General features: G+C 42.1%; 3 protein-coding genes across 5 annotated transcripts; all 3 read left to right on the top strand.

Annotated features, from left to right (window-relative positions):
* Positions 1-1,701: 1,701 nt before the first annotated feature.
* LOC112278987 (butanoate--CoA ligase AAE1) lies at positions 1,702-4,597 on the top strand. The gene is made up of 3 exons (XM_024512978.3): positions 1,702-2,027; positions 2,446-2,891; positions 2,987-4,597. Exons 1-3 carry the CDS (start codon positions 1,836-1,838, stop codon positions 4,020-4,022), a joined length of 1,674 nt encoding a protein of 557 aa, XP_024368746.1. The 5' UTR covers positions 1,702-1,835; the 3' UTR covers positions 4,023-4,597.
* Positions 4,598-11,988: 7,391 nt separating this feature from the next.
* LOC112275964 (subtilisin-like protease SBT2.5) lies at positions 11,989-17,173 on the top strand. Of its 3 annotated transcripts, none has more exons than XM_090243830.1 (9): positions 11,992-12,476; positions 12,597-12,638; positions 13,301-13,749; positions 13,874-14,591; positions 14,742-15,027; positions 15,130-15,455; positions 15,567-15,834; positions 15,963-16,244; positions 16,359-17,173. In XM_090243830.1, the coding sequence occupies exons 3-9, from the start codon at positions 13,499-13,501 to the stop codon at positions 16,769-16,771; spliced, it is 2,544 nt and encodes an 847-aa protein (XP_090099956.1). In that variant the 5' UTR covers positions 11,992-12,476; positions 12,597-12,638; positions 13,301-13,498; the 3' UTR covers positions 16,772-17,173. The 3 variants fall into 3 exon arrangements, with proteins under 3 accessions (XP_024362590.1, XP_090099956.1, XP_090099958.1); XM_090243832.1 differs by having other exon boundaries at positions 12,151-12,476; positions 12,597-13,154; XM_024506822.3 differs by lacking the exon at positions 12,597-12,638 and having other exon boundaries at positions 11,989-12,476.
* A 1,664-nt stretch (positions 17,174-18,837) lies between these two features.
* On the top strand, positions 18,838-21,864 carry LOC112275971 (dicarboxylate transporter 2.1, chloroplastic). Its single transcript, XM_024506846.3, has 4 exons — positions 18,838-19,995; positions 20,597-20,910; positions 21,026-21,474; positions 21,648-21,864. Exons 1-4 carry the CDS (start codon positions 19,072-19,074, stop codon positions 21,761-21,763), a joined length of 1,803 nt encoding a protein of 600 aa, XP_024362614.1. The 5' UTR covers positions 18,838-19,071; the 3' UTR covers positions 21,764-21,864.
* Positions 21,865-23,911: the final 2,047 nt, after the last annotated feature.

Genomic DNA, 23,911 nt, shown 5'->3' with positions numbered 1-23,911 from the left:
ATGTCATGATTTGAAGTTTATGTTCAAATATTTACCTTAGTCCTAACCAACCATCGTTATAACATTTTTTCTTGATAGATACAGAGGGGAAGATGCGCCTTTAGTGCTCAACTTGATGAAGGCCGACCATGTGGAGCAGCTGCGGCGAGCAAGGAGCTACTTTGGAATGGACCCTTCATACAACAAAAGCCCAGTAAGCTACCATAAAATGCACATGCAAGTTGTACTTGAACAAGATCACTTCCATGCCCTCTGAAGCTCTCCTCCCCATGGTCTATCTACATACGGAATCGCGCCTGAGGGCGTCATGAAAAGAACAAATTACTTCGTAACAAGTGGACAATGTCAAGTCTCCGACCACGACCTTCAGCGAGCCGGAGTATATTTAACCTTGATAAATCAGCAGTGACGTGAAAATGTTAAGACAAATCTCGCCATCAAACCATAGAGTGCGCTACATGAAACTGGACAAAATAGAGTGCTCCACCTCTTCAAGTATATGCTAATTAACGTATGGAATGCGCAAATCGTTTGTCCAACTGAATAGTTGACGAACTTGCAGCGTCCTATTCGTTCACGCCATCCCAACCTACATGAGGGTGAAAGATCTGGGTTGTGCTCAATTCTCTTCATTATTTAGCAATTCATCTGGCGCACCATACAACATGAGATTGTGTTTTGTTATTATGGGGGAGGACTGGGTGATTGTTTACGTTACTGTGACCTGCATCAACAAGAACAACAGACAACTCTTTCAAAGATAGGGAAATCTGTCTACAATTTTTATTGACATCTAGAATGTAATTTTAGAACTGTTCAAGCGCTGGTCCTCTCTTCTCTCCATTCGATTCAAATGTCGGTTGGTGGAGGGAAGAAGTGGAAGAGAAGCAGTGTATAAGGTGTTTCGAGGAGAAGAGGAAGCTGAGCATGAATTTGGAGAGGCTGCCAAAGAACAAGCTGGAGCAGATTGTACAAATCATAAAGACGAGGATTCCAGCAAATTCAATTATTTAATACAATTAAATAGTTGAAGTATTTATTATAAGTCAAATTATTGAACTTTTACAACTTTTTCGTGGCCCACTGCACGGGTTTCAACTAGTCAAAGACATTACACAAGACAAAGGCGGCTGTCAAGTACATGAAGTTTTGAAGCACAAGGTGAAAATCTAGCCTATTAACTAGCTAGTACGGAACTAGAATGGAAAAGTAATTACAAGTTTGGAGCAATAGGTGGCAAACACTGTCAGGTATGTCACACGAACTGTGGTGCAGTCCAGTGCGTTAGCCAAAGACCTTCGGCCAAACCTGAATTCACTTTTTCCTTTGTCAATAGAAACCCAATTACTCCACGGTATAAATAATTCTTCTTTAAAACTTGTTACGTTAATTTTTTTTAATACAAAACTATAACAATATGGATAGGTATTATCATAACTTCAGATCGACTGTCGTTTCTGTCGACACCTTGGACGAATTGTCTACATTTTTGTCCAGATAACCAGTTCTCAAATTGTAGAATGTTTACCAACCATGCGGTGTGCCAAAACCGCAACTTTTAAGGTGAGAATCCCTAAAACCAGGAACCTAGGGCCGTGTCCGCGGAGACCGGAATCCGTGGCCAGCTCAGTCTCGTAGAGGGCAGGATCAAATCGAAGAAGACATCAGCGAGAGGCTCGGCCGTGACTCAGTTTGCTGGATGCTGATCGCGTCTCGGAAATCTGGGTTCATGGGTTTGTGAGCAGGAGTGGGAGATGGCAGCGTGAAGGTGTGCTGCATCGGAGGATCGGGTGTTTACACGGCGTTGTGCAAGAGTTGTGCAAGAGTCGGCGATCATGGCGACGCCAAAATGCGCGGCCAATTATGCTCCTCTCACGCCCATCTTGTTTCTCGAGCGCTCGGCGTCGGTGTACCCCGAGCGCACATCCATTATTTACGGCGATCTGCGCTTCACTTGGAAGCAGACCATGGAGCGGTGCCGGTGCCTCGCGTCCAAGGTCGCGCAGCTCGTCTCGGCTGGCCAGACGGTAACCGATCCCCTCACTTCTCTATTACCGCTTGCGGACGTCTCCTTGTCGATTGATTTGTGTGCGAATTTCGATGGAGTTCCTTGAATTTGCAGTCTTATCAGTAATTTGAGACTTGGGTGGTCAATTTAGTAGCCGGTGAGAAGTATCCCACAATGGCTGAATTGTCACCAGGGGGATTTTTGTGCAGATATTCGCCTCCTAGACTTGCTGCTTCTCAGGCGTTGTCGTGAGAGTTTTGGTTTCCTTCTCATGCTGCTTTCAAGAGATTCCGTGAATTTTCTTGTTGCTGCAATGGCAGGAAACTTAGTTGTTAACGTCGCCGCCAACTTAAACATTTGTCATAGCCAGATTATGGCCCACGGTCGTTTGGATTCAGGAACTTGCAACTGATTGCATGTCCTTGATTAAATGGCAGGTTTCAGTGTTATCGCCGAACTCTCCTGCAGTGTACGAGTTGAACTTCGGTGTGCCCATGGCGAGGGCTGTACTCAACTCGATCAACTCCCGACTTGACGCTCGTATGATCTCCGTCTTGCTTAGCCACAGCGAGACCAAGGTCTTGTTTGCAGATTCCCAGCACCTACAAGTCGTGCAGGAGGCTCTCAGAATGTGGCTCTCATCCTCTGACGCCCCAGCAGAGAAGCCTCAAATTATAGTCATTGAAGACAGATTAGACGCAGGAAGCTACAATTTTCAGACGTTTCTTCCGGGGTGGGGAGAGCTTGTAGAGTATGAGGAGTTCCTTGCAAGCGGCGATCCTTCCTTTCCAATTCAGTGGCCTCTGGATGATTGGGAGACGATCGTTTTGAATTATACCTCGGGGACGACGTCTCGGCCTAAGGGGGTCCTCTACCACCATAGGTAACGCTGCTTCCTTTCTTCTCTTCAATTTAACGATCAATTCAGTTTCCTCAAAGAAGGTTTAATGCATATTTGCATTCTATAAACATTTGCAGGGGAGCGTACCTGGCGCCCTTGATCACAGTCCAATTCTGGGGCATGCAAGACGAATCCGTCTATTTGTGGACGCTGCCCATGTTCCACTGCAACGGCTGGACGTTCATCTGGGGAATGGCTGCAATTGCCGGCACGAATGTTATCATCCGCAATGTAGAGGCCAAGGCCATTTACGACTCCATCGTGAAACACAAAGTGACGCATCTTTGTGGTGCCCCGGTGGTGTTCAACACTATCGCCAACGCGCCCCCGCAGGACAAGAAAAAGCTTCCTGGACGAGTGTTCACTATCACAGGCGGTGCTCCACCGCCTCCCTCAGTGCTCAGCAACATGGAGTCAATGGGGTTCACGGTCCTCCATTCTTACGGCCTTACGGAAACTTACGGCCCTGCTCTAGTGTGCGTGTGGAAGCCGGAGTGGAATGGCCTCTCTGCTGAAGAGCGAGCTCGCATCAAAGCGCGGCAAGGGGTTGCCACAGTGGGACTTCAAGGCCTGGATGTCTTGGATCCCGACACAATGAAAGCAGTTCCGCGTGATGCGAAGACAATCGGGGAAATTATGATACGCGGTCACACCGTTATGAAGGGGTACTTCAAAGACGAGGACGCCACCCGGAAGGCGTTTGAGGGAGGATGGTACCACACGGGTGATCTAGGAGTGATGCACCCGGACGGATATGTCGAAGTAAAGGATCGGTCGAAGGATATCATCATCTCTGGTGGTGAGAACATCAGCTCCATCGAAGTCGAGTCTGTGTTGTTCAAGCACCCGCAGATCATGGAAGCTGCGGTTGTGGCGCGGCCTGACAAGCACTGGGGTGAGTCGCCATGCGCGTTTGTGACGCTGCGGGAGGGCGCCATGGGGGTGAACGCAGACACCATTGTTGCGTATTGCAGGGAACACCTTCCTAAGTTCTATGTACCGAAAACGATTGTGTTCTGCGAGCTGCCAAAGACGACGACGGGAAAGGTGCAAAAATTCAAGCTTCGGGAGATGGCGAAAGCTTTGCCTCAGTCTGTTGCGAGTAAATTGTAACGAGTTCGAGAGCAGTTCTTGTGAATGTCAGCGAGATCTCTCGCTCCACAGTAAATATTTCGAGCTCTGTCAAAAGGGGTGCACCAGTTGGAAGAAAAGGTATGAGCGGAGGTCATATGGTTTTTGTTAAGACTGGGTCTGTAGGATATGTCAGCGGCTGTTACAGTACTCGATCAACAGCGTGACGCTTGACATTTTAGAACTTGGGAATCCTTTTTCAGAGCTTTCAGGGTTTAGAGCCTAGCATTTTATGAGGAGGCTGTCCTCAGCAGGTAGTGTAGTGTATAAGAAGTTGATTTCACCACCCACAATAGTGTTGAATGGCTGCTATTGGGAGGACATCATGGAAAGCCTCCAAGTCAAGTCATTTTTGTGACTTCGACCCTAGCTATGAAAGAATGCAGAGGTAGAGAGTATCCGATATCATACCCCAATTGCATTTGTAAAGTTTAAACGCTTGTTCATAGAGGTGTCTAAAGAAGAGAGCTTCGAGTAGGCCTCGTATGCGGTTCTGCTCCAGCTTTGAGTCGGCGAGTTATCGGCCGACTCAAGAATTTATTATGCACTTTATTTGACTCGCGCTGCGTCACATGACTGAGTGGATACTTTGGTTTTCTTTGTGTTGTAGTAGTATAGATGAATTAGCACGCGAGACATACAACATAGTTCACTTTTTGGTAACAATCCCCTGCATTTCATTTATTTATTTCCTCTCTCCATTCCTTGCCTTGCTCCATGTGCTTATCTTTTCCTCTATTCTCTCGCGGCTGCCTAAGCATGCTATGTTATCATTTAGCTGAGAAAAACGAGGCACTCTTGTTCTGTAAGAGACCAGACCAGATACGAGAGTTGGTAGTTGAAGGAGTGGAACGTAGAACCGCACCAGCGAGACCAGCGAGCCATCGGAAAATGATCGTTGGGGCCATGGGAAAGTTTTTGTGATTGACAATCGAGAGAATCAGGCACCAAGGTCGCAACAGAACCCCAGTCTGTTGCTGAGACCACTGTCGTAACCATGAAGTTCACAGTATCATCATCATCATCATCATATATTTTGCATCGACTACAGTTCCTGTTCTTTTGCTGGGCTATGCAGACAGTCTGCAAATACTTGAACTTCATGTGGAGTGGATGAGCCAAGTCTCATTGTGGGGCAGAAGCTTTGCAGTTGCACAACAAGTGGGGAGAGTTGCACTTGTACACCATACTAGTCATTATCATCATGATGTACTACTTTCCACGCGTTCAACGCGACCCCAATAAGGCGGAACATGAGACTGCAAAAGTGCAACAGACAGGCAGGGTGAAGATTGGGTGTACTGAGAAGCAACAGTGGACCAAAATGAGCGAAGATGAAGAAGAAGAAGAAGCTGATCCTGCATTTGAGCCTGAATTGGAGTGTTGTGTATATCTCAGTGTTGGAGCTGCAAGTACTTCATTGAGAGGTCATATACCGTTTTACTGAATGGGTTGGTGTTTTTTTTTCCCCTCTTCTTCTTCTTCTTCTTTTGATTTTGATGTGATTTTTCCTGTGCAGTTTCCTGTTTGCGATGCTTTTTCTGTAAGAGATTGTGATGATTTGGAAGTGGGTGCAAAATCTGGTATGGAAGGCATATCTTCACCCAAAATCTGGTATAAAAATCACCCACTTCGGTGGGATGAAGTACTGGATTGAAGTGGGGCTGGGTGAAGTACTAACTCATCGCTGGGGGAGTTTTTTTTTTTTTTTTTTTTTTTTTTTTCTCCAAGAGATTCGAAAGTTATGGCCAACTAATGTAGCCAAATTTATTCATGCGTGTTTTCATCTCTTGTATCTACAAATATTGCTGATCATATTAATTTTTTTTGTATTAGCCTCAATCACTTTCAATATAGGATTTATTAATGATTAGGAGTTTTTTTTTTTTTTTTTTTTTTTTTTTTTTCCAAGACTTGTTAACTTGGTTCAAAGGTGGTGGCATGTTTTGAGGCGTATTTTTGCTTTTAATCGAAGAACTACTTCTGATCTGCATGACTTTCTTCAGATGACATGTGAGCTGATTGTTGGCAACTTCAACTGTAACGTGAGTTCACCTTTTGAATTGATGATAGTAACAGTGTGTGCAAGTCACCAAAGAACACTTCTCAAGTGATTAGTCCAGCTAAAGATGAATCTTTACCCAAATCTAAATTCTGAGAGCTAATTAATTTTCGAGTGTATCTTTATTTAATGGAACTTTAGCTCGCTCGGAAAGATTCATCTTAGGCACAAAAAGAGTTATGCTCACTGGAAAAAAATTCTGTTGAGAGCGGGAATTCCAAGGAAATTTCACCATCCCAATTCCTTGAGTTCATGCGGCCGACAGAAATAGAACAAGGCTGTGGAAATCGGTGGTGCTTTGTGCGGTGAGTGGACACCGAAAGCATTGTTTTGCGTATCCACACGAATCGAATCGCGCAGAAAAGGATCCGAAGCCTGCAATGAACCACCACTCACATTCCATTCTGCACTTACACGGAAAAGATGCAAAAAAGAAACCAACCCATAGCAACCTCTGGCCCCACTCACTGAATTCTGTGCTTAATAATATTCTTAAACCAGTGGCTCCTGTATGGAAACAGAAAAACGAAAAAAAAAAAAAAAAAAAAGAAAAAAAACAAAACAAAACAAAACAAAGCATTAAAGACGCCGACAGTCAAACGTCGATAACATCGAGTTTGAGAGGCAGCGCGTCGACGCTCGATGTCAACTCAACCCCATAAGACAAGCTACTGCCAAACCACGAGAAATAAACTGGCGCTCCGCAACTCAAAAACTCTGCCCCACAAGAAGGACTGGAACTTCGGCGATCAGAAGGGTTGGTGCGTGGTCGATGCTGTCTAGCAACCATCACCAATGAACTGACCCGACGATCGAAGGATCCACAACACTAATGTCTCCACTCAAGAGCTGGATCAGACTCTGGCATGGAGCTGCTACTTGTTGGATGCTCGGAGATGCTCGTTTTCGTAGCTTTGGAGTTGTGGGCCTGGTCATGTGAAGCTGGAGTAGGTTGAGCTGCAATAGGATCTAGCAGCAACAACAACAAGCAAGCAAGCAAGCAACAGCAGGATGCGGATGGAGACTGGCACCTGCTGCTGTTGTTGTTGTTGTTGCTGCGGTACACACGGTGTGAGTGTGAGTGAGCGTGTGTGTATGTGTGTGTGTCTACCTCGGCGTAGGCCCAGCTCACACCTCGTCCTCCCCATGGGGACATGGCATTCTCTTCGTTTTTATTTTTGTTGTGTTGGTTTGGGGAGTGGCAAACTAGGTCAAGGAATTGTGGATGTGAAACAAGGAAGATGTGATTTTGGTAACTTTGTTTAGGGAAGTGAAGTGGGTGAATGAGCAAATGGGAATTGAGTGAGTGGTGAGTAGTATAGCTGTTGAATGAATCACCTTCTTTAAGTTCTTTTAACTATTTGAGTCTTTACAACTTTATTAAAAGTCTTCTATGCTCAGTAGCTGCAATTAAGTAAAAACCTGATTTTTAATTGATTTAAAAATTAAAAATGTTTTTTCTATTTTAAATCCAAAAATATATAATTTTTTTTTAAATAACCACCACAATTTTCAAGGCAAATTTTTCTGTTTAGGTGAAACCAATGTGCTACATACATATTCATAAATTCTTTAAAAAATAATTGTAACTAAAAAATAATAAGACAAAAGCTTTATATATATATATATATACTACTTATTTTTAAATTGAAAGAAAAACGCAGAATTCATTGATTGAATATTCTCATGAATCATAAAATTAGGCATGCAATGAACGGCTATGAAATTTATTTTAAACAATTTTAAAAAAAAGATGTCTAATTGTTTTATTTTTGCAATTTTCAAACAAAAATGTCCAATTAAAAAATAAGTTTATATTTATATATATGATAATTTCGAATTTTTAGTAAATAATGTAAATATAAAAGTACTAAAATAATCGTGTTATTGGGATCTAAAGAATCACTTTAAATCAAGCTTAGTGTACTAGTATTAATAGAAAAAATGTTGAAGAACACGTTTTTCTTTTTCTTTTTCTGATTTGTTCCTTTTTTTATACAGTCACAATATCATCAAGAGAACAATTAAATGTCTTATGTATTAAGATAACAGCATTTATGTGTGCATCCATGTATGAGTTCATTCAAAATTGCTAAACAATTCCTATTTCAATTAAGTTTAAATTATCCTTTACACAAACCTTTTAACTTTAATATTTAAAAATAAATCTAAACATGTTTCTCTTGTCTTGCAAATTTAATACTAATACTATTTATCTTGTATTGCCATGTCATTGGTGACATTCTATACAACTATTGTCTTTTTACTACCAATCAACTTTTTACTTGTTAATCTCTTACTAATTTTTATTACACATGTCTATTATTATACACCCATAATTAAAGTATCTATCTTACAATCATTTGAACTGTGTAATGATTTTGTACAATGTGATTAATCATGATTTAATACTTTTAAAAAACAAAATTCGTATGGATTCTTATGATAATTCTTGCCACAAATCATGGTATTATTCTAAAATCATTCTCTTGTACATATGTTGGTTGATTCATTTTTTTACTTTACAAAAAGATACCCAGAAAAATGCCTCAAATGATTAGTTGTTTCATAATAGCAATAGTTTGATTAGAGAGTGAACAAATCATGAGTGGTACAATTGATGAGGAAGAACAAAGAAAGTGCATAAGGGACAATCTTGCGGTGGGTGTGGAGGAAGAAAGGACATGTGATTACATATTTCATTCTAAGGTTGCATGTATTTTGTTATTGATGTGATTGCCTATAATATAGTTGAACTTTTTGCGCTAATGAATGGCCTTTATATTACTTTATAATAAAAAAATGTAGATTTTATGTAATCTAACAAACTTAATTATGAACATCATTGTATTGATATGTACTTCAAAAAAAGACCCTTAGAAGAATTTAATTATTTTTCATAAAATTAAGTATTAAAGAAATGATTACAATATGTATGTTTATTTATTTATTTATTTATTTATTATAGATCCTCCTACTCCCAACCCACATGGGTTGATTGGCACATATTGATCAGTAGCACATGATCCATTGGACTCCGTCTTGACTACCAACACAAGCCCCCAATGCCTTACTACCTCCCTCATTTCATCCATCCACTTCTGCTCACCCCCACTCCCTTTCATCCACTTTCCTCTTGCCAGTTGTTACCTCGGGCAGCGGGCAGCATTCCCAAGATTCAATTGAACCTCAACCCATCATTCCAAAAAGAATAAAAACAAATCAAATGATAATAACAATAAATAAAATAACAAAAAATAAAAATAAATTATAATAAAAATAAATAAAAATAAATAGCAATAACAGTAAAATAATAAAAAGAAGAAGAGATATGTGCAATGTAGGCAATATTTGGTAAGGGTGAGATCCCATGAGGAATGATGTGATGTTGCCCTCGAAGCGAAGGTGGTCTACAAATTCTAACTTTAGGGTTAGGGTTCATCTTGTGCATCTTTGTGATGCTATTTCTTCTTCTTCTTCTTCTTCTTCATGGATTCTCCTCAAAGAAAGGATGTGGCTACTCTACTTCTTGCTCCCTATTCCATTTTCCTTCTAAAGTGTTTGTCTTTATGACAAGTTTTCTATACATTTACTAAGAAAAATTTGACCATAAAAAATAAAAAAGAATACACCAAAATTTAGGTTAAATTTTAATTAATTTATTTTAGCTATAATTAAATAAATTTAAATTGTCATATTTTTATTTTGAGTATTGAATATTGTTAATTTAGTAATTTGAGGAAGATGCCAAATCTAATGTGATTATTCAAAAACTTTATGCATAAAATAACTACAGTTGTTAATAAATATCTAGTTTAATCATATTATATTTTTTGTTACTATTAGAATTATGTATAAATAGATTAAATTAAGCCAAGTATATATGGTTCAAATCTTGTTAGTATCTTTCTTGTTTATTTAGATTTTAATAAAAAAGAATTTAAGACCTAAAAAGAGAGTCTTTATTTATGTAATTAGTTCATTACGAATGAATAATTGTCAACATATTTTACAAGGGTGTTTTAAGGGAATACTAGAAAATTGTGTGTGTGTGTGTGTGTGTGTTTTTTTTTTTTTTTTTATTTTTTTATTTTAAATCATATGTTATGAAATTTTTATTTAGGAAAAAATTATAAACTATGTAATCATATTTGTAGGACCATTAGAAAAAATAGAAAACGAAAAATTAAGACAATTATTTAATTAAATTTGATATATTTTTTACATAATATAATTTATTTTTTTTGTAAAACTGCCTCTTTAGATGGATGTACAACAAATTTTAGAGAACAATATTATTCATGCCATGTAGGAAAAAGAAAAAGAATGCATTCCACCTCATCTTTTCTGCTCACAACTTTTGCGATAATTTCTCATGTACAAAAGTCGACTAAGTGAGGTATCTTAATTTCAGTCAATCAAAAGATATTAAAAGTAGTATATTTTGAAAGAATCACAGTCACTTGATAAAGGTGACCAAACCATTCCACCCACCCACAAAATGTTATTATATTCATTGTTGGGTTGACTAGAGGAATATTGGAGCGCATGGCAAGTAGACCCATCCTTTGAAACACAAAATTTGGCCTTTCCCCGCTAAATGTTATAGAAACGTGTGTGGAATTTAAGCCACAGTCCATGATAGAATACCTTATTATATACACACAAAACAAAACAAGGGACGCACGGCATGGCCCCCACAAACACACACTCACACTCACACACTCACATTCACTCTCACACTTAAGCCTGCCCAGACAATTTTAGGTCAGCGGCGCTTCCGACTGGGCCAAGTGTGTCGATCCCTTCGAGTCGCAGCGCGTGTTTTCCCAGGCAGCGAGAGTTCGCGAGCTCGCGAGTGAGTCGCCCCGGCGTGGATCCCCAGCCCCGTCGCGAGGTCGCGAGATGACGCCGAAAGGACGTGCCTCACAACAACTAATCGCGTCGCTCCCTCATTCCCGCCCCCTACCCACTACCCCCTCCAAAATCAGCGCCGCTCATTCTCCCCAAGTGGCCTATATTTGATGCAAACATTGGCAGGTGGGGGGTGGGGACTGACTGACTGAATGACCTCTTGCGGATCCCCCTTCCTTTTTTACTACCTCGTGGCCATGATTGATTGCCTTTTGGATTGATTGTCGCTACCGCCGCTGCTTTCTTCTCCTCAAGTCAACCACTGGACGGGGAGTGCTCGCAGTCGATGTTTGCTCACCTTGAGTAATACGCCCAAAACGTCGATTCGTACTGCAATATATGGTTAAAGTGGAGGGGTAATGGATTTGGCGAGTTTTTGTTGTACGTGGAGGGGGGGGGGGTTGGGCAAGTCAAGGGCGGAGACAACAGACTACTGGTTCATCCCGGGCAGTGAAGATTTATGGCTTGGTGGAATCTACGTTCGCTGCCGATCTGTGCAGTTGGCTAACCTGTACGTATGCCACTACCTTGTCGCATTTCCCGAAACCTGGAGGAATTCGCAGATTACAGTCGCGATGTCAGTCTATTTCTGTCCCAGTAATCCGGAACAGTTGGGGGGAGAAAGGCACTGGACGATCGCTTCCAACAGTCCGAATCTCGAATCGAAGTGCTATTTCAGGGTGGGGGTTCACCTGCCACCGCCATCTCCACGTCCAGAAGCTTTAAATGAACTTGAAGGGTATGATTTTGAATATGAACTAAATGTGGGAGGGATATACGTAGGAGGAAGGTAGACATATACTCCAGGTGGACTCCGCTCAGGTGGAGAGGCACACCTTCGCGGCAACTGCTTACGGCAATCTGGCGATCTAGGCGGGTTGCGAGTTTGAGATGAGCGACGACAGGGGAGGGCTGACAGGGCAGACCGCGTATTAGGATGTGGGTAGGCCGCGAATTAGGTGCAGTGTGCTACGAGTCCGGGTTCATGTCCAAGAACGCCAGCGCCATCATGTGGAAGGAACGGGCACTCGCTCTCCAAGACTATGCATGACCTCAAATCTGGCATTCTGAAGTGTAGCTCAAGTTGTGTTGGGTAGAGGGTCTTGGGAGTCAGGGCTGCAGTGACTGTGGCGTACAGTTCAGCAGCATCCACCCTTCTGTCAGCTTGGCACTGCTGCCGTCCTGGCGATCCCATTCAAGTCCGCGGGCTCTAAGTGCCATCCCAGCCTCCTCCAACCCCACCTCCCCCGCCCACGTTCCCCGCAGGTGGATTTCGTTCAGGTGGAGAGGTACAGTGGTCAATTCGATCTTGCCAAAACACAAGAAAGAAAGAAAGAAAGAAAAGGTATGAGGTCGAGGGACAGTGGTTACCTAGTTTCAGATGCGTCGGAGCACATTTAAGCAAGCTGAGCTGCGGTGCCAACGTTTGGCAGCAGCGGCACTTCCTGGCCGCGGAGAAGGTGAGTGTTGGCTAACAATTGAACGATTGTCTATTCGATGGTGACCATTTCGAAATTCGTCGCGCGCAGAATGTCCTTTAAAATGTAAAGATTGTGACGATTTTCACTACCTTGTTACAGAAGGAGCGCGACTCTCTTCCCCTCTCTCTCTCTCTCTCTGTGGTGAGTTGATCAGCTCCGCTGTTTTAAGGGCAATGTCGCTGTTGATTTCGTAATGGACGCTCGCCTAAATGCTAGTCTCTTTAGTTTTAGTATTTGGGTCTCTTGGAGCTACCTGACCATTGTATGCTGTGTCTCGACACGACCTGTATCGCTTGTACCTGCCATTGGAGATGTGTGACCAGAGTGTCTGCAGAGATAAGATTGTACAGTGGAATACAAGCAACCATCGCTAATGAATCTTATTCGAAACCCACAAGCCGATGGTTTTACCTTGTGGTTATGGCTAGCATTGAGTTTGCGCATTTATTCAGCTACAATCTTACGATGTTGTATGAAGTGCCGAATGCGGAATAGCAGATGACGCATCAATGGCGGGGTGCATTATTTCCCAAGTTTTAGATTTTTCTGTCTTGACGCCGTGTGCATTTAGTCAGCTTTACGATGAGAAAGCTCTAGCTCGAAATGCGCTCTCCCTTAGAAATCTGCATAGGTGTCGGTGGAGACGTGTCCCTGGAGGTTCGATTTCTACAGAGTCCCCAGCTTAGTTTTTTTTTTTTTTTTTTTTTTTTTTGAAGTTCGCGACATTGGCAAATGAATCAACGATCTCGACGCCAGATTATGAGTGCTATCTGGACCTAAGAAATGGTCGGATTGTTGTGCAGGCTGCTGGAGGAAGTACGCGCTTTCGTACCAGGACATCGTAAGATTGTAGCTGTCATCAGTATCACAAGGAGGAATCTGAACTGTTGGCAGCTGATTGCAACAACTAGGGAATCGACAAATTGCAGATAACCGACACCATTTTTGAAGGCTGTCAGCTGGACCTGGTTTTATCGACGGCGAGAAAGGGGTGCAGCAGAATGAGAGCCTCGGAGGTCGCAAGGGGTTGGAGAATGCAAACAGTATGGACGGTATTGGTGGTGGCCTTGTGGCTGCCTTCGCTGATCACTTCTGAAGCAAAATCGTATGAGGCTACCGAAGCTGGTCCGAAGAAGGATGTTTACATGGTCGTCTTTGACCAGATGCCAATTGTGACCTACAATGGGAAAATCCTCGGACTGCGCGGCACTTCCAAGTACTTTTCAGAGAGATGGAGGAAAGCTCACAAAAGGTGAAACTTCCGCATCACGGTCTATGAGTGTTGTCGTTGAAGTAATTCTTAAGATGAAATAAAGTGAGTTTTTATGCTTTCTTTGTCTCAAGGTGCGAATTCTTTTGTTCCTTTTGATTCGCAGGGCGCACATCTCCGACCTTGTGAAAAAATACAATGCCTACCTGGTCAAGCACCAGGACCAGATCCTTACAGAGTTTTTTGGATACGAGGACTGTGAGAAAGTGTACCGCTACACTCATCTCGTCAACGGAGTGGCACTTTTCCTCACTGCCGACGAGGCGGAGCGGCTGGCCAAGCACCCGAGAGTTGTCCGTGTGCAGAAGAGTTACAAGGTCTTCAAGTCCACTGTGCACACGCCAGAGTATCTCGGCCTGCCCAAGGGGGTGTGGTCGCAGTGCGGTGGTCCTACAGGCGCGGGAGAGGGTATGATTATTGGAATAGTGGATACAGGAATTGATCCCACGCATCCGAGCTTCACCGCGCGTGGACAGAAGCCCTATGGTCCTCTTCGCAAGTTCAGAGGTAGATGTGACGTGGGCCCGGGGTTCCCTCGAGGCTCTTGCAATGGCAAGATCATTGGAGCTCGGTTCTTCAATGCCGCTGCGAAGAAAGGTGGGTTCAATGCCAGCCTCCATTTTGCATCGCCTCTGGATGGTGATGGCCATGGAACCCACACAGCGTCCACTGCTGCTGGAAACCATGGAGTGCCGGTGATTGTCAATGGAGCCAACTATGGAAGTGCAAGTGGCGTAGCACCAAGGGCGCGTCTCGCCGTCTATAAGGCGCTGTTCCGCTTCATCGGAGGTTTCATCCCCGACGTCATTGCAGCTTGTGATCAGGTATCATCGCAATGCCAATTTCAACGCCCAGCTTGCATGGTTTTGGTACCGTCGAGGATCTATTTACGTAGTAGTTTTTTTTTTTTCTTTTTTTTTTTTTTTTTGTGTGTGTGTGTGTTTGTGGATGCTGATGAACTTGAGAGATGACAGGCGGTTGCCGATGGAGTTGACATCCTGAGTCTCTCGCTTGGACCTAACAGCCCGCCAGGAGGCTCTTCCAGCACCTTCTTGAATGTCTTGGACATAGCGCTCCTCAACGCTGTCAAGGCCAATGTGCTTGTTGTCCAAGCCGCTGGAAATGGCGGCCCGTATGCCAAGACCGTTACATCGTTTAGTCCGTGGGTGCTCTCAGTGGCAGCAGGGGTGGACGATCGAACTTTCCGGAATACAATTACCCTTGGCAACAGACAAATCATCAAAGGAACTGGACTGGCTCGTAAGTTTTAATTCACGATTGTATCCTTTGAGGTCAGGGTTTCAGTAGATGAGCTGCAAGTAAACTAAAATGGCGTGCATGTTTCGTTTGCTTCTTTTGCAGCTGCAACAAGAGGTGCAGGTCTGTATCCCTTGATTTTGGCGCAAGACGCTGTGCAAGGGTCGGGCGATCCAAGTCTTTCTCCCAGCGACTGCCAGTCGCCTAAGCTTTACAACAAGCTTCTCGTCCGGGGCAAGATCCTAATCTGCACCTACTCTTTCGACTATGTTTATGGGGGGTCTACAATGCAGCAACTGGTGAAGACGGTTCAATCATTGGAAGCAGCGGGTGTGGCCTTGGTGGTGGACTCGGACGTCTCGGGTGGAAAATATGAGCCCATTCCTCTTGCTGTGCCTGCCATTGTCTTCCCTACCTCTGCCGATTCGAATGTAAGTTACCGACCTTTCTTGCTGTAACTCTAAGCTCTTAATAGGTTCTTCAGCTTGAGGTTAGAGTTTAGTAGCCAAGTATTGACCTCACACTGTCCTTGGTTGTGGCAGACTCTCCTGGCATACTACAACCGGTACACTAAAAAGGATCGGAGCGGGAAGATCCTGACTTTCGGAGCCACTGCAAAGATTGGTAACGGACTGACCGTCACCTACACTAGATCTGTGCAGCAAGTGGCACTCTTTTCTTCGAGAGGGCCGAACGTCAAGGACTTCAACTTCAACGAAGCAGACATTCTGAAACCAAATGTGATGGCGCCAGGATACTTGATCTGGGGTGCCTGGACTCCCATCGGCACTGACAACCCAGCCTTTACAGGTTTCCACTCTGCCCTTAGGAACTTACGCTGGATGCTAACATGGACATGAGCATACACTGAACCTTGCGTTGATCGAATTAGTAAGAGGGTATACGTGTTGACGATGCCGTTTGTGGGAATAACGCAGGACAAAGGTTTGCAATGATCTCGGGGACGAGCATGGCCACGCCACATGTGGCTGGTCTGGCAGCAATGCTGAAGTGGAAGTATCCCAAATGGAGTCCTGCCGCACTCGCTTCTGCGATGACAACCACGGCCGACGTTGAAGATCGCTTTAAACGTCCTCTTTTGGCTCAGAATCCTTCTCCCGATGCCTACCCCTTGTTGGAGAAAGCTACTCCGTTCGACATGGGAGGTGGAGCGCTCAACATTAACGCCGCCATGAACCCTGGACTCATTTTCGAAGCAGGTCAGCCGAAATACTCTTTCGTTTGAATCTTTGTGTAACATCTTTAGTACGTCGTCTTCGTCTCCGAATGGCTTACCATCGAACTGCTTCTGACACAAGCCCTTGCTGCAACAGGTTATCTTAATTACGTGAGGTTCTTGTGCTCAATGTCAACCCCTCGGGAAGTCCTCGGCGCCACCAAGACAGCCTGTGCAGGCGTTGCAGGCAAGCCTACGGATCTCAACATTCCCTCCATCACGTTCGCGAATCTGGTTGGAACGGCCCATGTTCCAAGAACAGTCACAAACGTCGCTCCCATTGCAGAGAAATACACCATCTCCATCACAAACGCTCCAGACTTCGTGATCACCGCCAACCCTGCGGTGTTCACCATTGGAGTGGGTGTCCGCAACAAACAGACCATCCTCTTCACGGTGCGCGCTACCAAAGCTTCTCAAGCATCCAGCTTCGCAAGGATTACCTTCACCGGTTCCTTGGGCCATGTGATCCGTGTACCAGTGTCCGTTGTAAACAAGAGACTCAGATAGATCCCCATTCTCCGTTTAAACCATCACGATTTCAAACATTTAAACTACTAAAATTTGTGCAGATTCTTCTTCTGTATCTGAAATTGTTCGAGAAAAAAGTAGGAGTTAGAAGGTGTGATCAAAGAGGTGACATCATGCAGTGTAAGAGTTATAGGTTCTGAAGCTTACTGGGTAAAATTTCTGAGCTTCTTCAGCTCAATTAGTTCTGTGACATCATCCTCCATTCCTCTCCCTTCCAGATCCGTTGTCCATGTTCTGATTTGACTTGGGCTTGATCCGGGCAGTAAGCGTGTGTAGCGAAAGGGAAGTGAAAACTTATTATCTTTCAATTCAGTGTCCAGATTCCCTCAATTTGATGAGGAAAGAATTCGTGCCGGTCATTTGGAGCTGGCCATTTCTTGAGCTTGCTTCGCATGAGTTTGTGTGGTGTCTCCGTGGCCATATTGCCAATGGTTTCCACCTCTTGTTTTGTTTTTGTTTTTTTAGTTTCGAAACTACCTTGCGAACTGAACTTCTTGTGTAATGTCAATGGTATGGCTTTACGTTTGGTTTGTGTTGAGGTGGCAATCATTTTCTTTTCCAATTTTGTTACTATTGTATGACTAGTTTTGTCAAGACCTCGCCTCCACATGAATCTTTCCTTGGAAAGTCGTACATTCCTAAGTTTATGGATGGATCTCTTTTTTATGTTTAGAATGTTCCATGCCAAGTCTAATGTTTAGTTATATGTTGATGATCACAGCAAAATTTTGTGTAATATTATTTTTCTTCAAATCATCATTTTGTGTAATATTATTTTTCTTGAAATCATCAAATTTTGATAAGACATTTCTAACATTTTCCATGTTGTATATTTGTTTTAAGATACCATTTTGGTATAAGTGCTAAATTTGTATGAAAGATGTTTTTTATTATTAAAATTTCACAACAATCTATTTTTGCTTTTTTAGCCACTTGTGTTGGAATTAAATTTTATTATACTGGATTAATACTTAATTTGTATTTTTTCTTAGTAATCTGTAACTCTACACAACAAACAACGTTTGTGCACAAAATTGCAATCCTCTAATTAAATTTCCTCTTACCTCAACCTACAGTTGCTTACAACTTCATGTCTCTACCCTTATATAGATATTAAACCACTACAAGCAAAAAAATTACAAACATAAAAATAAAAATAAAAATAATTTTTTGCATCTTGAGTTGAGTTTGCTTGTTTACATGCAATTTAGCAGACAAAACTGTCAGCCGATTTAAAGTATCTCTTGAAAAACTCTTTGGAATGTGATCCAAGTTGGAACATGTATGCACGATGTCATTTGCTTAAACCCCCAAGGAAGCAAAATTAGTGTACACTAATACATGCCCATGGGATGCGCAGCTCTTGCCCCAATTTCTCAAGCAGCTTTGCCATTGTCCACCACAATCTTCTTTCCGATGTGGGTCCAAAATGAAGAACTCAGCATGGGAAATGGGAATCCCTTTCAGGAATCTATTCTATTTTCCAGGTTTACTTGGTTTATATTTAGTCCTTCCTTCTTTGTGCTCCAGATTCAAGGTTAGCCTGGCGTGGTGCTGCATCTAGATTCCTCCACAGCTCAGTGCTTTCTTCCCCACAATGTGTTCAACGCTTGGAACCCACAGCGCATGCCACCACCGAAAGAGTGATGACCACGAATAACAATGACGGAAGTGCCGAGTTGCAACGACAGTTACGTTGTGAACCCGAAAGGATTCAACTGCGAGTGGTTCAGAAACAGAATAAAAGGCTGTCGGGCTAAATCGCGAGCACATCGCTACAAACCAGTGCCCACCTGGAAGGAACGATGATCCAGATTCTCCGCCCCGGTGCTGAGTTTGGTTGCGTTGAAATTACCGTGAAAAGGCTTGATGGAGTGAGAACAATTTTAAGGAATTTCCGATCAGACTGGCATCAGAAAATGGGGAGAATGTAGATTGAACTAACCATAAATAACCCGATGCTCTCCGGTTTGTCTCGATCATTGTCTTAGATTTTGATGCTAACAGCAATATTTGAATATTCGAAAAAATCCCTTTGGTTTCTTACTCCGAAGATTCGATGTCAAATTGGTAAATTGAGCTCCACCCAGTTGCCGGCAAGCTCCGTTCATTCACTGGCAGCATCATGGTGATCCAAGAGATTGCGCAAGAGTGGGAAAAAAAAAAACTTCACAGATGCAGAGAGCGTTTGGCTTTATCAAAGATCTAGGAATGTGCAAGCGATTCTTTTTTGTTTTTCCTCGTCTTTGTCTTCTGCTGAGGCGGACGGAATCGCAGCTATGGCGTTGCAGGCCGGGGCCAACCTGCGCTTGTCTCCTCACACCCTTCGCTATCGCCACCAGGGCACCGTGAGGATCAAGCTTGCAACCGAAGCGCGTTTCAGTGGTGGCGCCAGTGGCGTGTCGTGCTTCAGCCGGAGCTCTGTGAAGCAATCCGCAAAGAATCCATGTCTGGTGTCTTTCGAGAAGGCTTCCGCATTCCTGCCCAGTGTCAGCGACGTGAGCTCGCAATTGTCGATCCTAGATGCAGGGTCTAGGAGGGATTTTGAGCAGGGGGGCAGGGGGTCAAGGAGAGATGTGGGGGATAATTCCTCGAGTGTGGCCAGGGCTAGCGCGGCCGGGGTGGTGGCCACCGATGGAGAGGTGCCGGCGAAGAAAGTTTCGCAAGGAGTGAAGCCTTTGCCGTTCGTGTTATCGGTTGGGGTTGGCCTTGCATTGCGGTACTTGGTGAAGAAGCCCGAGGCCGTGACAATGCAAGCTTGGCAGCTGCTTGCGATTTTCGCATCGACCATCACGGGATTGGTGTTGTCGCCACTTCCTGTGGGAGCATGGGCGTTTCTCGGATTGACTGTAGCAGTTGTGACGAAAACCCTGACGTTTGCTGCTGCATTTGGGGCCTTCACCAACGATGTCATCTGGTTGATTGTGATTTCGTTCTTTTTCGCGCGAGGGTTCGTGAAGACGGGGCTTGGTGACCGCGTTGCGACCTACTTTGTGAAGTGGTTGGGGAAGAGCACTCTGGGTCTTTCTTATGGACTTGCGTTGAGTGAGACGCTATTGGCGCCCGCCATGCCCAGCACTACGGCCCGAGCTGGGGGTGTGTTTTTGCCAATTATCGGCTCCTTGTCACTGTCGTCGGGAAGCAAGCCCGAGGACAAATCTGCTAGCAAGTTGGGAGCGTATCTTGTGATGACGCAGTTCCAGGTGAGGCAAAAACATTTTCAATTGGCCAAATGGAGGCGTGTTTTTGCCAATTCATTCTTAACCAAATCCAAATGTAGATTCAATTTTGCGTGTAGCTTAAACGTATGATTACCATCATATCATACGAATGCGAAATTGGTGAAACATTTTTTCGTGCGCAGCTCTAGTTTCATTCTATGACAGTGTCGATGACCAAAATTCAATTAAGCGGAAATGGGAGAGAAATTCGAATTAGCTGGAATTTCGTGGATTTTGATGAGAGGATTGTCTGCCGCGAGGAATTGGTCACATTAATCTATCATCCTAATTGTGTATTGGAAGATTTTGAATTGTAGCTGTGCCCGAGGTGCTTTTGAGATTGATTGATTGATTGATTGATTGATTTTATTTTATTTTATTTTCCCCTGTCGCTATCGTATTGCTGTAGAAATGTCGTAAATCGCTTCTCGATGTCGTCAGTTGGTGCCTAGATTTTGAACTGGCGGTTGCATCCTGTGATTTCGTGACCGAATTTGGGGATACAACGTTACTTGAAAGCACCAGTAGCTGTCGGTTGGAGAATCTGACGTCGAGAGTTCTAATTTGTTGCCCTAATCACCAGGCAGCTGGAAACTCGAGTGCCCTGTTTCTGACCGCGGCAGCTCAGAACCTTCTCTGTTTGAAACTGGCGCAAGAGCTTGGAGTGATCGTGTCCAATCCATGGGTATCATGGTTCAAAGCGGCTAGTGTGCCAGCATTCATAGCTCTTCTTACCACTCCCCTCATTCTCTACAATCTCTTCCCCCCAGAGGTCAAGGATACCCCTGACGCTCCTGCCGCGGCTGCTAAGAAACTGGTGGCTTTGGGACCTGTCACTCAGAACGAATGGTCAATGGTAGCAACGATGCTGCTGGCTGTCACTCTTTGGGTCTTTGGGTACGCAACTCGGAACATCAATTTCCTTGTTTCAATCCTATCCGCCTCATCTTGTTACATTTCCTGCCTCTCTCTCTTTTGTGAGGTTCACACGATTTTTCTCTTTTACTTGCAGGGAGACCCTCGGCATTGCGAGCGTGGTTTCAGCAATGTTGGGACTCTGCATCCTCCTCCTTGTGGGAGTTTTGAATTGGGACGACTGCCTTAGCGAGAAGTCTGCCTGGGACACATTGACGTGGTTCGCGGTTCTCGTTGGAATGGCCGGAAACTTGTCCAGCCTGGGTCTTGTCAAGTGGATGTCTGACGCTGTTGCTAAGACTTTGGCTTCTTACTCTCTGAGCTGGCCAGCTGCTTTTGGTGTCCTCCAAGGCACATACTTCGTCTCTCACTATTTGTTTGCCAGCCAAACTGGACATGTGGGTGCCCTCTACTCCGCTTTCCTTGCCATGCACATCGCCTCTGGAGTGCCCACCATTTTGGCAGCTCTTGCACTTGCTTTTAACACAAATCTTTTTGGAGGGCTCACACATTACAGCAGTGGTCAAGCCGCTGTATACTTCGGATGTAAGTCTCTCCTGTTTTTCCTAGTTTGTTTCCTCTAATATGTGATTTCCTGAGATAATATCGTGTGCTAATTGGTCTCTTCACTCTGACGTGAGAAATCTTCAAGTTGAGTTTTATTTATTTATTCTAGAACGCGACAGCCCTAACGCATGCGTTGTTGGTTTTCACGACAGCTGGTTATGTGGAGTTGAAGGATGTGTTCAAATATGGAGCAGTGATGGCTGTTTGGAACATCTTGGTTTGGTCTGTAGCTGGAGGTCTCTGGTGGAAGGCAATCGGCTTGTACTAGATCATAACGCGTAATCATCCTCTGTACAATGTCATTACATTTGATAAGCCTGCGTGTGCATTACATCTTTTTCGAATAATCGATTTGTCGAAGTTCATCAAGTTTTCGGGTGAGAACCAATTTTGACCCACAGAATCTTACTGTCACGTAATGTCAAGAATAATGACTTGAGAGGTCAACTGATTTTGTAGGTTTTATTTTTTTTATATTTTTATTTTAGTCATTGGTTTAAACTTGACTTGGAACGGAACTTGAGTTGTGATAATTGGAATAGTGTACCCTGTCCTTTGTGTATTGACTCATTGTGATGCTTCACAACCTCAGAAATTTTAGAATCGTTAAACAAAGCAGAGCGTTTTATACAACAAATATAATTTAGGCTGTTCGCCAGAGCATGATAATGTGAGGACTCTGGCTGTTGCTGCCTAATGAGTTTTTGCTAACTTTCAGCGTCTCAATTACTTTAATAGAATTTTTTGGCAAGATATTATTGTGGCTTCTGTGAAATTTCGACTTTGGGTGGATGCTTGATACTATGGAGTACCGTTTTCTTGTTTGTTTGTGTTAATTTGCAGCCCGAGTTTCTTTTTATTCCTGTGCCTAAGGTCTACTGTGGTACTAAAAACACATTTTGGGGTTATGATATTTTTGTTTATTTTATTAAGTAATGACTTCATTAATTGATTTATTTTTATTTTTAAAAATTCATTTTTGTTATAATACTTTATTTTTATATAAAATAATATTATTTTGAGTAGTTAAATTAGTAAAACAATAATCTTGAAATAAATATGAAAGTAAATTAAATTGTAAAGTTTCAAAAAGCATTTGATAACTTACCGAGATTCTTGTTTGATTATAGATATTTAGATTTTTAATCTAGATATATTTTATTTTCCTATTGTGGACTTGTATTATAGAAAATTTTTAAGTGAATTTACACAACAAGTATCATCAAAGCCAAATATTTTGTAGTTTACTTGTTCATCAAAAAAATCATTTAAATGTACTAACTACTACATGATCTAAGACATATACAAAATATACCAAGTATGTGGAATAATAACAATCAAATTATTATTTGTTTTATTAAAATCCTTCTCTTTTCATTGCTTACAATCAAATAAATTATTATAAAGTTTCACAAACTAAAAAATGTTAGATAAACTAACATAATCAATCTATTCTAAATAAAAGTTGTTGAATATCTTACATTATATTTTGTACTGTTCTTGTCTTTACTTTCATGTGCTAAAGCTTAAATTTTTTAAATTTATTTATTCATTTTATTGCATTATCTCATTCTCCCACTTCATAGCTTTTTATCTTATAGATATGTTTTTTTTTAGTTTCATCTTCTTACTAAGAATAAGACTTATTTAGATCCACAATTGTTTCACCTCTTCTAATAATCTATTGTGCATAATTCTTGCTAAAGTAGATTATTTAGTTGTATTAATAAGTAAAATTTGGACATGTACATTTATATATCTATTCTACTTTAAGATAATTGGTATCTAAAAAAATACTTTTTAATTTATGATTGAATATTAACTATTTAGAGATTTTCTTTTATTATAGCTCCTATGATAAGCTTAGAACTTTTATTGACAAATTATATAAAAGATGCTTATCAATTTGTAGACCTATTAGATTTTAGTACTTGTTCATGCTATCTTGGCTATCTTATGGAACAATGATATTAAACATCAATATGTTCTAATTTTTTAAAATCATTCAAATTTTTTAAATAAGTTACAAAAATATTATCATAATATTATGCTTTATAGAATTTGATTTGTATAAATGATTAGATTAATTGAAGAAAAAAATATATAATAGTTATAGTTTGGCTTTATATAATAATTTGATATAAAATTTAATATGTGATTTGATTTTTATAAATATTCTAATTATAAATAAATTACTTAATTTAGCTATTTTTAAATATTTATAAAAAATAATTAAATAATTATTTTTAATTATTTAAATAAAAGTAATTAAATAAATATTAGCATTCTTTAGAGCCAAAATTTAGTAAATAAAAGAATATAAAATATATAATTCTATTAATAGATTTGATATCATATTAGAATTATATTAACTTATATTAAATGATCAAACTTGTATAAAAATTTAATTTGAATT

This window comes from Physcomitrium patens, chromosome 2 (genome assembly GCF_059467195.1).
Source record: "Physcomitrium patens ecotype Gransden chromosome 2, ASM5946719v1, whole genome shotgun sequence".
Taxonomy (NCBI): domain Eukaryota; kingdom Viridiplantae; phylum Streptophyta; class Bryopsida; order Funariales; family Funariaceae; genus Physcomitrium; species Physcomitrium patens.
This window is presented reverse-complemented; position numbering and strand designations above follow the sequence as displayed.